Source organism: Rhipicephalus microplus, chromosome 5, assembly GCF_043290135.1.
Source record: "Rhipicephalus microplus isolate Deutch F79 chromosome 5, USDA_Rmic, whole genome shotgun sequence".
Classification (NCBI taxonomy): domain Eukaryota; kingdom Metazoa; phylum Arthropoda; class Arachnida; order Ixodida; family Ixodidae; genus Rhipicephalus; species Rhipicephalus microplus.
In genome coordinates this window covers 33,696,461-33,714,662 of record NC_134704.1, presented here as the reverse complement: position 1 = coordinate 33,714,662, position 18,202 = coordinate 33,696,461, and the positions used below count along the sequence as shown (strand labels likewise).

The 18,202-nt window shown below is 44.9% G+C and overlaps 1 protein-coding gene across 2 annotated transcripts in view; it reads right to left on the bottom strand.

Moving 5' to 3' along the window:
* Positions 1-5,262: 5,262 nt before the first annotated feature.
* Positions 5,263-18,202, bottom strand: part of LOC142817721 (uncharacterized) — a 51,930-nt gene continuing 38,990 nt past the window's right edge. Inside the window, exons 2-7 of one of the 2 annotated variants that reach the window (XM_075895177.1) lie at positions 16,207-16,372; positions 15,189-15,368; positions 11,900-12,136; positions 9,516-9,748; positions 8,663-8,881; positions 5,263-5,809 (exon numbers count right to left, since the gene is read on the bottom strand). In XM_075895177.1, coding sequence (XP_075751292.1) covers positions 5,585-5,809; positions 8,663-8,881; positions 9,516-9,748; positions 11,900-12,136; positions 15,189-15,368; positions 16,207-16,363 — 1,251 coding nt within the window. In that variant the 5' untranslated portion in view covers positions 16,364-16,372 and the 3' untranslated portion in view covers positions 5,263-5,584. The remainder of the gene's footprint in view (positions 5,810-8,662; positions 8,882-9,515; positions 9,749-11,899; positions 12,137-15,188; positions 15,369-16,206; positions 16,373-18,202) is intronic. The other variant, XM_075895179.1, reaches the window with a different exon arrangement.

The following is an 18,202-nucleotide window of genomic DNA, read 5'->3' as shown; positions in this document are numbered from 1 at the left end:
CATAAAACGGTTATAACAGGTCATCGCCGATAACAAACGCGTCAGTAGCATGTCACGCCAGAGTCTTTTTTTTTTTTCGTTGACGGGGGTACGATTTTTTTCGGCATACTCTTTGGTCTACGGTACACAAACTCACAACGACAAACAGGAGACGTTCTCAACAATGTCTCTTGGAACGCGTATACCTGTGGCACAACCTACGAATCATCGGTATGCGATTGTACGATCACGTATATATAATACCATACGATCAGCAGGAGCTGCCAACTCACCCGCTCATCGTTCTTTTCTGGTCAAGGGGCAAGCCCTTCCAGAGCAATCACTTAGAAAACATCCTTAGGCATACGCACAATAGGGGAAGCACCCCATCTCACAGTACCTCGTCCTTGTGTTGGGTTCTAATTGTAACAGTCTCAGTGGGAAGGATTTGGCAAGAGTTGGTGGAGGGGTAGGCAGCGCTGCGGTAACATTTTGCTCCCCACTCATTATGCAAAACCCTGTCTGCGCACGCTTATGAGGTCATCACTTCAGTGTTCCTTCATCTGCCCACTTTCGAGAGCACCGTGAGAAAATGCAGACAACAGGCACACGACTTTCGGCAAGCACCTGTCCTTAGCAGGTTGCACTAAATGTGCTTGTTGAAAATTGTGCGCCAGCTGCTTCCAGCTCCGGTGTCTTCACCGTCCTAAGCACTGTCCTGATTTGTTCTGTTTTCTTAGAACGTCGACCGCTGTGGCAAAATCGATACAAGCAGTACATCAGCTACTCCGTTTCTCTGGCTCCCTACAAAGACAGCTTAATTACAACGTTAGTCAGTCGCAGTGCTTCGCAAGTAATAGAAGATTCATTACGAGATCAATCTGCAATTTAACTTCAACGTGAACTTGCTCGACCGATTTTATTCTCTAACGCTGTTTTTTGTTGAATAACCATGTCAAGAATTTCACCTTCATATTCCAAACGAGACTTCAAAACTTACCCATTCCTATATTCCACCACGTCTAATGTTTAAGCTAACTGTTTTCTGCGTTAAATTTTTGTTTATAGTGATGTTCAAACTGCCTGTATCCTTCCTTCCTTCCGAGCTTCCTACTGCTGTTTCGCTACTCTAGTGACCAAGTCATTAATGCTGAAGTGAGTGAAAAGCGCTGCAGTGCCGCTTAAGCGACGGCAACATTGCAAAAGTCATCAAAGATATCGCTCCGATAGCGAGAAGGGAGGTTGTTCGGTTTCGATAACAAGGGGAACACTACTGCTATCACATTTTTAGGACAGACATCCAGAAACGTTCTTTTCCACACTTTTGCTTTGTGTAACATTCACTTGCAACGTCGTGCTTTGTGCGAGCTGTGCGGCACGTACACATCGAACTCTGATGATGCACGAACCGGGATCGACAAAAAAAATGCCGAGATTACATCAAGTCAAGCATTTTCAACAGTCGGGATGATGGTCTCGCTTTTCTGTCTTTCAAGCGTTTTCACAAACAAGTATCAACGACGAGCAGAGTTTTTTACGAGTGCCTTATCACCATTGGCTAAAGGTAGGAACACACTGGCGGCGCGGCCCTTCTCCGCCCACCGACCACCACTCGCAAAACGCCGCTTCTCTCTCTCTCTCTCTCAATCACGCTCTCACTCTTTCTCGCGGAGCGCCAACGCTCCTCTGCCGCCTCAATCACTGCCGCCGGCTGCCGCACAAGCAAACCACCAATGAGCGTCTGCTTTTCCTTCTCTTTCTCCACACACGCACGTCGTCTCCTCACCCGTGAGGCACTGCGCCATGCCTTCTTATGGCAGATAGAAATTAAGTTACTTTCTTCAAAAATCACCACCCGTGCCACCTAAGTCCGACGGGGAGAAGGAGCGAGCCGGCGGGCATGCGTGTCCTGACATGACAGGGGCCGCTTCTTGGCCGATTGCAGACGTCGACGGACGCGGTGCTGCCGTAGCATGCTTTCCGCCAGTGTGCACGAACCTTAACAGAGAATTTTGGTCTGTCCGGCGCACCGCTATAGACGCAAAACGGTTTGCGCGTGCGGGTTTACCGGAGGTGCTCTGCGCATGCGTGTGCCTTAAGGGCGCTCACCGGACACGCCCGAACGCCAGAATACTCGACTTAAAATCCCGTGCTCACAAAAGTTGCCATTCGACTTTCCACTTAGCGCATACGCAGTGTTGCGGCGGCCACTGCGACGCGGGCGTTGCGGACGTATTTTAGACAGTACGTGCTAAAAGCTCGTTACAACGGTATCCAGCGTGACATTCTCCCGATGCATGCAAGGGCGTACCGGAGTGCCGGGCAGACTAAAACCCTCTATTATTTCACCACGGAGTCGAGGCGGGTTGCGCGTATACCAACGAGCGTTGTTAATTACGCCAAACGGAAAGCGACTCGGGGTATCATGTAACAAGTGCAAGAGCAATTTAGTGAAGTCACGTGACCACGAGAAGACTACTGTACAAGGCTATCACTCTAAGGAGGCTTACTAGGCGGGTTCACTCAAAGAACAACACCTGGCGCCTTACACCAAGCCAGTTGCTCGAGCAGGACTCGTGGCGCAGCGACTAGCGTTACACCTGAACTTTTGTTCGTGTTGTCCTGTGTCACCTTGCCAGCTTATGAGCGGGATATAAGGTGGCCCACGGTAGTTCGGAATCGCGTCTGGCTTTTTAGGGCGCCTTGGACTTCACCACCATCGTTTTACGAGCATCTTGTAAGCATCATCTCAAGGGGTGCAAGGTAGTTCAGCTTCATATGCGTTTCCCTGTGCGAATTTTGACACTGTTAAGCAAGACGCTGCATGTCGCGAATGACTACATTGCAATGTAAATAGATTCAGATCGGTAGATAACCTAGTTTGTGCTTACACGAGAAGCGTAACTCAAAAGAAGCTTTGGTTTAAAGTCTGGATTCGGAACTACTCAATTAGGAGCACTCTAAAAAAATTGACCGCCGGGAAAATCTGCTGTTTTCCTGGGTCCTGCGAAAACACTTCATGAAACATACACATTTAACGTTTGTGTCTGGATTAACGTACTGTATGTGGCCCCTCTCAATGTAGATTTCGTCAACATCTGACTTCATCAGTCATCTATGCCGCGGTTTTTATCGTGGATCGCAGAGAGTGAAAAAGGCTGAACGACGTAGACGACAAGCAACATGGTTAACGACGTAAACAACATGCGATAAACTTGGGAAAATAGATCATCACTTTACTTGTTCTACATCCTACGTGCCAGTTTCTTGGATATTAATTCAAACTAGCAGTAATAATCTTCTCAGAAGTCACGAACTGATTCCTTTTGTCCATGAATCAATCCAACGTACAGTGGTCTCATACTACGGCGATTTGTTTGCTTTGTGCATAAACACAACGTCTTAAAAAACGGCGGCCAAGAATACATTGTAAAACACATCGGATAGATTGGTAACACAGGGCACAATATTCAATAAATGTTTGTTGCATAAACGATCAAAGTGAGACATAAGTCGAGCATAAAAAAAAAGTAGCGGCTTTCAGAGGTTTCAACATAATTCACAGACTTGATAAGGTATGTTGTAGTCACCTTACTAAATGAACTGCACTGTCATACTTAATGGTCGCGAATTAAAAAGAGACATTACGATGCTTTTTCTGAAAATCACGCTAAACGGCCGCAAAGCACTAATACATTCACCGCTGTCATTTATACTAAGGCTGTAAACTCACTTAGCTCGCCGAATACACAGACGAGAAAATGAAGCAAGAATGAAGAATAAAAGCTTGAATCATGAAAACGAATCAGGTGGCATACCACACTGACGCGCTCAACGGGCAAAATTTTGTTTGATTGGGTACAGCTACGCGTTACTACCAACATTCAGAAAGTAACATCTTTCTTGCCATTATCCTGAATTCATTACACTGAATACTTGCTATTATTAAGTAATTTTGTTGCATTTTTAGGACTTCTTCAACTAGTTCTATCCATGTCCTATCACTGTAGCTTACGGCCGAGAAATAATGAACGCAAAGAACCAGTAAACTAAATTACAAAGCCGCTCGCTGTATATATTCCTCCAGGCAGCTCACTGCCTCATCGCACTCATTCTTATTGAATGTGTGTACCTTTCTAAATAGTGTGGTTCCCATCGTTACCTGGGCCTGTAAGGGTCAGTGCCACTCGTAAAAATTGCTTGAATGGGATGTGACGCGCGTTGTGCGCAAATATTGAGTCATGTAGTTTTGGAACATAAATGCTACGCTGTAATCGAATACAACCAGCTATGGTAAAGTAAACACACAAACAGGCCAACACGATGCGCTTCACAGGCCGAATTCGAATGGGGAGCAGTTACATATACACAACGAAATAACACACATTTCTTCTACTACAAACTATTAATAGCGTAAGGAATATATATAATTTGCATGCAAGAAAACAGAGTGAAAATGCACATCATTTTCTTGTGTAGTAAAAATGCAAAAAGTTCAAACTGTGTCGCTCTAACAACACCATTCACCACGGCTTCATTACGCGAAGTGAGTTGTTGGGCCGATGTTGATGAACTCTCTTTTGAGAGCCGCTCGCGAGACAGCAGCTTTTGTTTGTTTGTTTTTGTTGTTTTTTATTGTCTTGAACGTACAAGCGTACGTACATGTTTTTCACGTCTACAAATACTGTTTACATATTGGCAACATAGGATCGACTCTTAATGAGAATACGTGAAATTTCGCAACATATGCCATTAGAATTCTCTACTGAAATTTCTCAGTTCTGTCCAGCGCAAATTTAGTCTCCCCGAGTTAAGCACACATATACTGGTGATTTTTGTTTCCTTGGTTTCGAACGAACTTCATTTGCCGCATTTTCTAATACTTCGACTTTTTCCATGCACGCAATATTAGCTATTGCAGCGAAAAAACACAGACGTCCCCATAGAAAATCAGGCTATGATTTAAGATTACGAATGTTGTGGGACTTGATAATGTGCCCTATTGAACGATTTCACCGAATTTTGAAACATCGTTACTTATACTTCTTGCATGCGAACAAGCAATACATGTCCATTTACGATAATGTTAGGACAACTGTAATAATATGTCGAGTATTTCCTTTACGTAATGCGTACCAAAACATTTTGTTAGGATCTCCATGCACTTATGCAGCCTACTTGTGTACTGCCCTCAATCGTGAGTGTTAGGGCCCCGTTTAAAGCCTTCACCGGTAACGTTGAAAACCATAGCAACCTAACGATTCAGCCCCTATATAGTTTGCTCGACAAGGTATGGGATCTCCATGCACTTACGCAGCCTACTTATGTACTACACTCAATCGTGAGTGTTAGGGCCCCATTTAAAGCCTTCACCGGTAACGTTAAAAACCATAGCAACCTAACATTTCAGCCCCGGTATAGTTTCCTCGACAAGGTATGGGATCTCCATGCACTTACGCAGCCTACTTGCGTACTGCCCTCAATCGTGAGTGTTAGGGCCCCGTTTAAAGCCTTCACCGGTAACGTTGAAAACCATAGCAATCTTGCATTTCAGCCCCGGCATAATTTCCTCGACAAGGTATGGTCTTGGGGCCTCTCGACGAATCTACGGTTCGCGCCACAGGTCTTCTTGATCCGGCTGGGCCATCAGTCCAGCCAGCGCGTATAGCCTGTTGACGTCAGCCTGGTCCTGCGATCGCTGCTGTCGACGGCGCTGTCTCAGTACACGGCCCCAGTGATCCGCGCCCACGTTTCGTTTTTGAGGCGTGGGAGGCATCACCAGGTACCGGTAGTCCTGAGGGTAGAAGGAGCCACGCGAACGCCTTGACACCTGAGAATTGGTCAAATAAGAATAGAGAGATGAAAAAGTGAATAGACCTAAAGGAAATAGACCTCTACGTACCAATACGGGTTAAAAAAAAGGTCACATATTTTTATTGCAGGTGTTTTTGTTTTACTTACTTTACTTACAGATACTGCTGCTTTATGTTTGAGACATTGCAGGAATGGTTACGAGAAGCGAACAAAGAAACAACAGCAAAAAATTAAAACATGAAATTACATCACTGAACACTCGTTTTACAAAGTGTACATATTATAGTCGTTTCAAAGAACTGTACACATTATTGCAAGTATCAACTGCGGACGGAAAAAAAAAGAGTATGTATTACAATCAATAAAACATCTGAATGGCTCGGATTGTATCGCGCCGCGTTACATGGGTAGCATGACTAGTGCACGAAATGGGTGTAGCCATGCCGACAGATATATGCACGATGTTATGCAAAATGATAAACCGATCGCACATACGTCTGTATTCTAAACGATTCAGCAATAAAACGGGGGGGTGCTCTGAAGGGGAAAGGTTATGTAGTCGTGACGGTTAAAATGTGATTTGAGTGCTTCTCGCTGCGGCGGGCTCAAGTTAATCTCCGTCATTCGCAAGATGTGATGACCTTATAACTGACGCATACTAAAGAAGATGCCTGAGCAGTGCTTTAAGGGCTACAAGCTTGCATGCTTTTATGGCAACCTCTAAAGTTCTTCCTAAGTAACCTAATTTCTTAAGCGATATTGCACAAATAAGGTCAATTTGTTTCTGCCCGCCAAGGCACTTCTATTCCTGAATGTTTTCTAGTGCATGATTGGGATTTATATACTTAAATGTTGTTGATTACGTATACGCCAAACGATTACGTATACGATTACGTAATTTCAAAGAAAAGATATTGCAGTAAGCTATGAGCGCACTACCTGTGGTGGTCGCTTGGCTCTTTTAGTGCATGTTTTTTCAATTGATTGCACATATTGGCATTTATTGGGTTGTATTGCAACGCCAGAGTACGAGAGCTGGAATATTTCACTCGAAGATATTATACAACAATGATAGTGGGACGAACACTGAGAAGAACTGTGAAGCATATATAACGTCACTATTTTCGACCCCATTTACTGTATACATATATGTAGTATGTAATGTGGTGCTGTACGAAGGACTAGCTCTCATAAACAGCAGTTGTTAAACTTTCGAGCTGATCACCCGAATGTCTCGTTGAGGTCTCGCGACGGCGCTATATGATATCGTCTGAATGCCCGTATGTTTTTGTGGAGTTCCTCGGGGTGTCTCGTCTTAAGCGCCCGGATAACGGCGCATGCATCAATAGAGGTCGGTTGGAGGCTGCCGAGAGCAAGAGCTAAAAGCATTTCACGCTTAAACTATTTTCACATGGTTTTGGTGGCTAAGAAAGCAGAACGCCACCGGTAAAGATGAAACAATTTATTGAGCCCACTTGTTCCCAACAAAAGAGGCCTCACTCAGAGTGCAGTGAAAGCGGCAAACAAGGACGCTGGTTCGGAGGATGGCTGTGCTTAACCTTAATCGTACGTAACCAGTTTTCTCTTACCGAGAAATCTCTATAAATTCTATCATAAGGATCCTTCTCCTGGAGGCGAAACTATTCGAGGCCGGTGTACGTAGATTTAGGAGCACGTTGAAAAACCACAGATGGTCTAAATTACCGGAGCCTAACAGTATGGCCTCTCTCATCATCATATCGTGGCCTTGGGACGTTATACACCAGGTAATATTATTATTATTATTATTATTATTATTATTATTATTATTATTATTATTATTATTATTATTATTATTATTATTATTATTATTATTATCATTATTATTATTATTATTATTATTATTATTATTATTATTATTATTATTATTATTATTATTATTTCCTTTTATTATTATTTCCTTTTATTTGAAAGGCACATCCGAATATTCTGGCTGCGTATCCGTTACAGGTGCATAACGTTGCAAGCCTTCTACTACGGTGCTGTTCTTTGAAACCAGTGTGACTAACCCTGTGTCAGGCAACGCTTAACATTCTTCTTTAATATTCACATATACGCATGTCCCATTTACTCCTTTTTTTCTTTTTTTTTTGGCTTACCTCTCCCTTAGTGTTGCGTAGCTAATCAGACTGTGTGCCATCCAATCTCTCACTTACATTTGTTTTGTTTCTCGCGAACAATGATAAGTTTGACATGTATCATCAGGCAGTAAACTGTCACAGGCCAGGCACAGCTGCACCGTTATACCTACTGAAATGATCCAATATTAACGAAAAGTTAGCTGCGTTAGGTTTTGTCAGTCCTTCATAGAGCGGACAGCCTGCGCCCATTAGCCTCACGGACATGGCATGGCAGTGGGAGCGCTGAACTCAAGCGAGGAACGGGATTGCCAGTTGACGCAGCCAGTTGAACCCCATACTGAAAGTTGTACATGGACCTTCCGTCCCAACACCTGTCTGTTAGAAAATGCTATTTCTCTTCCTCCTCGTAACAATAAGTGCTGAAAAATGCTCAGCCCGATGAAGAATTCTGACGATCGTCTTTGGAGACATTAAGCCTGCTCGGGTCATATACAAAATTGAGTATGAAACAGCGTCATTAAAATAAAAACGCAGAATAGAAATGCCACTGGACAAGTGCTGCAAGCTCTTACGCCATCGCGGGTGTATTTGCTCCCGTGCGTTCTATAGTTCTAGTCGAGCCGTTGCACGCGCAGTTTCAAACACGCAATTTCGATGGCTCGAATTCTCGTTGCCAATTCCTCATCGCCCTTAACAATAGCTTTCTCTTACGCGATAATAAATGTGGAGTACAAGACACGTGATCTTACCTGGAACCAATCGGGCAGCGCTTCGGCCTGTTGTTCCTCGAACACGGGTCGTCCCGTCACGGGTGCGGGCAGCAGTTGTTCCTGATCGGCGAGAGCGGCGAGCGCAACCAAAGCCCGCGCCCGTTCTTCGTTGCTCATGGCCCCGAGCTCATTCAGGTACTGCTCCAGAGCGCTCTCCGGCTCAGGTGGATTGAGAGCGATTCGTGATACCTGAGGCACCTGGAGGGATATCGCGCACGCTCAGAAGTGCGCGGAACAGTTACGAAACAGGTTGTATGTGCTACGTCCCGAAGAAATACCGACACGAAAAACGTAAACGAGACAAACCAGGGGAACGGTCAATGATTTTACACTTTAGCTCAAAGATGCGATGTACTAATTCTTCCCTCCTCACCCTTCTTCTAATAACTTCTTGCACCTAACTTGACGTCGCATTGTTTTCAGGATCGTAGACATTGCAAGTTTTCTGCGACTTGACTGTTTTCGCAATGTCCCCGGGAGCGATCTACCTTTGAAGAAGGGACAACTTCATGTGGTAACACCATAACGTGACGTCACGTTCTGTGATGTGATCTTGACTTCACAAATGCGCAATCTGTGACGTCACGTGGTGACGTCATCACACCGTGATGACTTTTGCGTTACTAGCGTTGAATCCGCCGATGGTGAATTTTCGCGTTTAATGATTCATCTAAGGCTTTCGCCTTGACCAACGCTCAAAATTCGCGCGCGTTGGCATACTGTCTGCACACCGGTATACACTGAACATCCTATGATATGAATCGGGAGTTCTAGAAGAGTCAGTAATACAATCATGCGGCACATAAAGTTGCTAAGCCCGAATGACCTGTACCTCTTGTTCAACGAACAGAGGGTAGGGTTCCTGTTTGGACATCTGAGTGAGAAACATGAGCAGGTCATCCATGTTGGCGTCTCGCTTGAGCCTCAGCGCTCGTCGGTGAAGCCGTCGGTTGCGCAGCAGTTCGTCCAGGCTGTTTCGCAAGTTCCGCTTGCGCCGGAACACGCCAGGACCCATGCCACCGAGGCCCACGTCGCCATAGTCGTACAGCGAGTAATCCAGTTCCCCTGCGAAGAGACGTCATCGCCAAATGAGACACCTTTGTGCGAAATGAAAGATTACATTTTGTCAGGTCCTCCATCCCATAGTCACAGTTTTCTTTTTCTCTCCATTGCAATCATCCGTAAAACATCTGTTAATAGCAGGCATGAACACACGATACTACAGCTAATAATTAGATAATGATTGGTTTGACAACCGCTTTTCAATATCGTCCTTATAACAATTATCTTCGACAATTTTGGTTCAGTAATTATTTCTACAGGTTTCTTGAGCATGAACAAGGCTTTTCTAAAACTTTTTTGTGTACTATTTCAGAATGTTTTCAAGCGTTCGTCAAATTTCATATTTTTTATATTAATTCTATGGCTGCTAATTTTTCAGTCTAAGTGTGCCCCATTGATGGAGTTGGAAATGTTGTAGGCCCGTGTGCTCAGATTTGGGTGCACGTTAGAGAACCCCAGGTGGTCGAAATTTCCGGAGCCCTCTACTAGCGTCTCTCATAATCATGTGGTGGTTTCGGGGCGTTAAACCCCACATATCAATCAAACAATTAAGTGTGCCCTATTGTCTGACATCTTTGCGCATTATTTTTCTCTTTATGCTAATTCAAATGTAAGGCGTCAGGCTTCAGACTGTGCACGCTATAGTGACCGGTGACTTCGAACGGCGGCTCAAGCAGCACAGTTATGACGTAAAGAATGAAAAGAAGAAAAGAATCCAGTGTTTGACTGAGCATGCTTCAGGGGAACACACGATCAACTGGGGGAAGGCACGTGTTCTTGCAAAAGATAAAGGATTGTCACGGCGTCTTTATCTCTAGTCGCTCGTGGGCAACTACCCGCCGACTCGTTGGCGACCGGAAGCAGCGATTCTGCCCCGCAGATGTTCTCCCCCTCGTTCAATGATATACCACAATGCGACACCTTGGTTCTCCAAGCGCGGCGCCGTGCTCCTTACCGGGCTGCAGAAATTAGGTGCCTTCTTCGAACTACCACCGCCCACGAGCTGCGCTATCTCAACCGGTGGCCATGCATTCCGAGTGTCCTATTTCAGTCCGTGAGTACTGTACCTAAGGCGAACTGCTTGGCACTGGTTTTAATTTCACTTACGAACAAGGCATTCGTGTAGGAGCCAAAACGTCCTTTATGTGTGTGTTTAAATTTGCACTTTTGTCGGCGCTGTGCACCAGAGTTTTTTTTTTTCTACATTCACCATCATGGGCCATAACTGTGATTTCATTTTAAGACATCTTCTAGTTGAGATTTCGGAGTCAATTTCCCTAAATATAGCTCTTGCACGGGCATACAGAACTAAGTGCATATACGTTCTTGAATAGTGGAGTCCTCGAAACGTTGTCGAAGTTTAACTCGCAATACTTCGCTTAGTAGCGCATGTTCTGTTGCCAAATATCATGTACTGTACAGAACTAGATAACTGAAACACGAAAACTTACGGCTGCTTAATGTCCTTACTTTCTTTGCAAGCGTCTGCAGTTCGTGTTGTATCAGCGTTATCTTGGCTGGAGCAGTTGCATCAGGGTGTAGGCCCTGGTGTGGTTCTAGATCTTGTGCTCAATGAAACTCGACCATAACATGAAACCTGGGCAAGTGCGTAGCAAGGACAGCACAGCGATTCCCTTAGCAGTCGCGAGCTTGTCAACGTGGTATCGTCCCATCTTGCTCAGTGCGGGTATCCGAAGGTTTTAGAAGCATATTTCTCACAATGTTATGTAAAGTATTTCAATTATTCTTGGTTATTTCTGTGATTTATGCTATTGTAGACCTTGTTTGTTTATTTTCACATGGTTATGAGCATTGTCAGCGTTGTTTCAGGCCTGTATTGATCACTACGGGGCCGTGCAATGATGGACAGTCAAGCCAGGGCCCTGAATTTCCACGCATTAAATTAATATGGTGTTTCTATTCGAGAGTACTGAACCCATAGGCGTGTGTATGAAGAGAGGGGGGGGGGGGACGGGTAGTAGTCTGGCCGCTTCCTCTACAGTTACATCGGAGTGCCAGTTTCTGCCCACTATATTGATTTAGCATAAAGGAACGGGCGCTACAATGAAACTGCGCCTCCCCCCGCCCTCTTGACGGAAAACCTCGCTTACGCCTGACTGCGCCATCACGTTTTACAGAGATGATGGAACGTACTGCCGTTGTCCTGCGGCGCGGGCGCCCTCTCTACGCCGTCGACGGCGGCTGACGGGACGCCCGCGTCGTCCGCGTAGTCGTAATAGTCGAACTTGCCGGCCGGCGGTCCCGCCGGCGAGCCAATCAGGTCGCCCGCCGATTGCTCCACGTCAGAGGCGCCTGATGTGGCCTGGTCGGGTACCTCATCCTCGAGGGCGCCACCTGCCGATGCATCGGCACCCGCGGTCGTGCGACCACCTTCGTCAACAATGTAAAGTTATAGAGAAAACAAAAATAAGAAAAGGCTCGTTGATGATGAAACTGATTTGACTGGAACACTGATGCATCTCCTATCACTGTACTTCACGTAAATGCGAAGCCTCTGCACCCAGACGTACAATACTTTTCGCATTCGCATTCTTACCACGCATTCATTACGTCTAATTAGCCCTCTACTCTATATTTTACCTTGTTGTGACGACGAAGTGGGTAAAAATAATGTTGATAAGGACTGAATTGGGCGGACATATGCCCTGAAAAGGCAGTAAAATTCTCATTGCGACGATAGCGACGAGCACAACCGTCGGCGTCCGACAAGATAATCGTCTTGGTAACATGTCGGCTTGTGTAGAGCAGCAGATGATTTTTTTTAACTTGAACGCGCGAACTTCGACAGCAGTTACCAAATGTGCCTGCTCCGAGTGTCCCGACACCCAGTTGCCTTAACAGCCTACATCAGGAGGCAGTTGCACAAGACTATTGATCGCGTACACGCGCTTATTCTCGTTCACTTCGCCGCTGTGCTCTGTTAAACACCGCTTATTGGCTGGACGGCCTACGCTCACGCGTTAAAGCGTAAAAAAAAAATGGGTGGCTGTACCTGCTTTATCAGACAATTCGCAACACTCGAAGAAAGTTGTACTACATGCAGGCACGATTTAAATGCAGGGCGCCTATAGATGACACGTGTCAGTTTTAACAGGTAAATCCCTTCACATCAAAGGTGAGAACAAGAAAGAGTGTCGATATTGAGTTCACAGCTCTGGGAGCACAAACAAAACCGCTCTATGGTCCGAATGTGTGCCATAGGTGGAAGTTTTCTCCACGTATCTTGAAAAGCATAGTGGTGAATTCATGAATTCACTTTAAGCTTTCCCCTTCTCTCTCCTCCTTACTTCCCTCATTTCCTTAATGCCTACCCTTCCCGAAGGCAGTTATCAGCCTGTTCCCTCCCTATTTCCTCTGTCTTCGTGTTCTCTATGCACTAAACCAAATAAATAAACAATTAATGTGACTGCTGATTAGTAAATAGTAAGCCCTTAGTGTTTGCGTCAGTAAGATTAATGCGACAAAAGCACGCGTAAATAGTATCTACCAAGATTACTCAGAACAAGGAATCAGCTCGGTGAGTTGAAAATGCACAGAAGGCGAATGAACATGACGCACACTTTCGGAAAATGTGCACAGGTCTTGCGTGGCTACTTAAACTTAGCCGTTATAACATCTTGTCACGTTATTTTTTTTTCTTTTGTACATTATGCGCGATTGTGAATTCCAGGAGGGCAGGCATAATATTGGGACGTAACAAAACCAGGCCGCCTGCGGCAATGGTTCCCGGATGTTGTAATCACTACTTTATTTTATCACGAGCGCACGTCGGCTCATATCAAGCGGAAAACAGCGAGAAATCAAGTGGCAGCCCGGCGTGCAGGTGAATCTTACCAACGTCTTCACAAACGCTCCTCGACTCGACCTTCACCCTTCACTTGACAGAGTTGAGCACTGCACCGCTGCTCGTTTGAAAGTGACGCTGCGCTACACAAGAATCACGGCAGATTATCGCTTATACGTAGTGACTTTCGCTGCCTAGAGAGGGCGCTCCCATCGGCCTTCTCAAGTGAAGGTGAAGCGTTGAGTGGAGGGACGATCTAGAATACGGTGGTTAGTACGCCACTCATTTATAGCCTTAAAACAGCGCGGCTAATGGCTTCTAGTGTCCCTGTCGCACCATGCCGGGGACCGCCTGTACCTTTAACCGGGCTTCTTTCTAAACAAAAAAGTCTCGCAAACAAGCCATCTTTCCGGTAAAAATAAAGCAAGCAAAACTATGTTACCGTTAAATGGACCGGAAACAACGCACATAAGCGATTGGAACAAAAGACCGCGCTAAAAATGGTAAAAACAAACACGAAGTAGCTGATACAAGGCGTAATTGATGCTTGGCTGGACCACGTAAAGAGACGACTCGGACGTAGAAAGTTTGCCAAGTGGCCGGGCTATATGTCCCGCAGCGTAAATGATGCAACGTAAGCATCTGCGCTGAATGCTTTTATAAGCCGCACGCTTCGAGCATGTTCTCTTTTTTTCTTCTCCTATTTTTATGTCTGTACGGCTCAAATTTTTGTTGTGCTCATCGGAAGTTTTCAAGCCCTGCTGCATGTGTCCCAAACTATCTGCTTGTGTAATTGAACACATGAATATTTAATTATGTATACACTGCTGTGAATGAAGCTTCCTGGGAATAGGCAATGTGTTACAGTGCAAAAAAATGATATTGTTTTCTATTACACAAACGAAAAGGCCACAATTTGATGTTTTCTGGCTAGAAACACGTCTTAGCAGCAACTGAGACGTTATTACATAGTGTGAATAAGGATGATACAGTTAGAAATAATACGAAAACATCATAATCATTTTCTACAAATGTGAGGCGCTTCGCTATTGAAAGCGATATGACATTAAAAGACAATATCAGTGATGTGACATATTAAACTTCAATTCACCGGGAACTTTGTGGATTCTCATAAGCATAATATTCAGCTTGTAAGAGAGTTACGACAACGTCTCATTATATTCTCATGATAGCATCCAGCAATAAACCGCAAGCCTCGTATTCTGTGGCGTCACAAATCAAATGCGTAAAACTAGGAGGGGGTAGCCCTGCAGCGCAGGCTACGCTGCCTGCGTCGGCTTTGAAAGGCGAGAGAGGGGGGCAGCGTAGGACAGGAGAGAGAAGGGGCGCGCATGCGCTCTAAGAGTGGACACGCCACACACCGGTTTGAGCTCGACCATCAGAAGCTTCGCATATAAAATATGACGATAAATAAAATTTAGAAGGCGCCACTAAAATTAATGATACGAGTACATAGCTCAAAGGAGTAGTACAATGCAATGTAAACGTAATTAAACATAAGTTGCAACAATACTAAACTTGAGTACAATTATAAAACAAGATTTTGTGAGAAATTTTAGAGCGGCTAGTTCTTCTCTTCTTTTTCAGACTTCACACTACACACACGCGCAGACCTACCTCCTTTTTCTTGATGTTGCTGGTGGTGCGTGGCATTCTTCTCCTGCTTGGTCCCTGAAGCTTCCTTGTTGCCGTGCGCAGAGGACGATTTTCTTTCAGGAAACACGATCAGGTCATCGACCATGCCAGCGGGTTTGTTCTGCTGGTTGCCGAACATGATGTCCTCCTGAGATCGCTTGTCTGCCGCGTCGAAACAATGGGCACAAAACATTTCATTCAATGAATGCAACATTGTCAAAGCGTCTGTAATGTTTTAAATTGTAGTAGAAACGAAAGGTGGGTGAGTTGGAACTTATATATAGTGGGCAGCACACAAAATAAAAACACACCATAGAAGGAAACAGGACAAGCGCTTGTCTAATAAAAAACAGGAAATTCATTTGAAAAAAAGCATATATATATATATATATATATATATATATATATATATATATATATATATATATATATATATATATATATATATATATATATATATATATATATATATATATATATATATATATGTGTGTGTGTGTGTGTGTGTCTGCATATAATAGAGCAAAAAAGAGAGAAAATTATGCACCACGAAAGATTAAATCTCATCTATGACACAAATTTCTTGTTTTGATAAAGCAACAGATGGCTGGCTAACGCGATTGCCAACACACTTCGTCATGTGTTAAGCCTCAGCTATATCGCGTTACGATGGCGATCGGAGATTGAGGTCTGCTAAAAAGGAGTGCAACCGCAATCAAGGCAATGACTGGCGAGGTGAGACGAAACCTCACCCTTTAAATAATTGTCATGCTACCGCAGCCTGATTTTAACGAATCTACCGGCCTGTTTGATGCAGGCGCTTTCGCACGTGCAAGGACTCTGTCATACTACACTGGTCCAACACGCGGTGTACTTCTTAACGTGCTTGATTGAGCAAGAGCTACTTTGTTTCGAGTGATGCCATGGTCTTTTAGCAAGTGGCTGCTGGGAAACGTTGACTTAAGTTATGCGACTGGTACAGCCAGTCAAGTAAACTTGCCCGCATCAGATGGTTCCGGCTGCTGTTGCTTTCCGTGAGAGTCGTGGTGCTGGGCATGGCTTCCCGCTGCGCCGGCCATCGTTGTGGGCAGCCCCAGGGCCTCCTTCACGAGGAGACAGCAGGCGCCCACCAGGAGTAGTTGAGTGACACCCATCATGCCACCCTGCTGCATATACACCAGGGGTGTCAGGCAAATCATGCGTAAACGGAGGGGTAACGAACTTTTTGTTACAGAATTTCGCACTGTGCCCAATGTATAGAGTATGTCAAGTTCAACCGGCAGAGGTGAAAGCAGCCATACCAAAACAAACTCAAATGCTTTTTTTATGGATTTGCCTGACGCGTCTCGAAAGCGAAAGTGACCTTTTTTTTTTTCTCGGTTGGTTGTATTGAACCTCCTCCCTTCCGTTGGCTTTGCAGTTGTGGCAGGATCGCCCACTTTTGACGAAGCGATGATGTCATGTGATAACGACATCACGACACGCTGGATACGCCATAGGGACATCATGACAAATTTCGGCGACATTTGACGTCATGACCACGTGATGATGTGAAGCTATGATAATCTTTCACATCGCTCCATGGGGACGACGACACCACCGACGATCATTCTCGCTTTGGTGAGACATCCAAAGCTTTACACACATAGCTTGTATGAGTGTTTCTGGATCACTATTACATATGCTGTCAGGCGTGCTAAAGCAATGACGCTTTTTTTTTGTCCGGCGTATTAGAAAATGCAGCTTACAACCGTAGTCCGATTGTCAAAACGAAACTGTCACCCAACCGGCTAGGTGGCCGGAAGGCTCGGCTTGCCGGTCCCTACGAGGGAATGAGCCGGGCGGGAAACTCAGTCATGTTCTGCAGGATAAACTGAAGTTACTTTCCTTCCCTCCAGTCAAAATTTAATCTATAGTTCATCGTCTCTTCTTGAAATCAGATAAGACAGCGCAGAGACAGCATTGCGTGGTACGCTCGCATTAATCGAAAAGATATGCTCGTAAAACCTGTCGCAGCCCCGCGAATGTAGATTGAGATGCAGGCCAAGTCTGAACCTGCGATTTAAAGAAAAATTGAGTAAATATCTTATTGTTCACTTCATCTAACATTGTCCACCTTGACGAGAAGATCAAAAGATTCATGACAAATCTTTCGAGCAGAATCGTTGCTAGAATCGTTTTTTTTTTTTGCAAAATACAAGTCACCAGCAATAAAAGCTTCTTTCGATTGGCTATCAATGTTTAAGATAATAAGGACATGCTGTTTCCGCATCGAATTCCTCCGAGGAATCCATGGTACGCAGCGATCCCTACAATAAGTCCTCCATCAACGCGTTCGCTTAAAACGAAACCATGGACGAATAAGGCACTTCGAAACACGGTCTTTAGGTGAGTTGTCTTTCGGTGAGTGAAAATTGAATCTTTCAGCAGCAAAGCTCGACCCATCGCTTTGAGGGAACGGGAATAGTCGGAGACAAAATAGAATAGATGGACAGTTTCATCCATGTCTGCATGAAACACAGACCCCTGAGAAACTTGAACATGAATTCGTAAGCACCGCTACACGGAGATCAGCTTTAGGTCATATAGTTTCTTACATATACACTAGAGGGAACGCTGGCGCTAGTGTCTATGGGAGCTGCAATTCAGGGTGCTTCAGCGAGCATGGGAATGATGGGTACTGCACGGATTTGTCTCATCTTCGTACTTCTGGCTCCGTTTGGGTTCGCGTGGCTTGAAGCTGTTTTGTCACTAAACAAAAAGTCACAGCTTTGCTGAAAAGGCAGCAATGAACCCGACAGCAACAAATTGGAAGATTACGCGCATAATGGCAAGCAGATCGAAACGTGCCCCGCGTTTCTCGCGCACAAAGTACGTACGAAATGTACTCACAGGTACATATTAACGCAAATAAGCGTCTCGGTTGTTACTTCGCTGTGTCTGAAAAGCGCGCCCTTTTCGCAAACGGAGGCTGTGCAACGATTGCAGTAACCTTT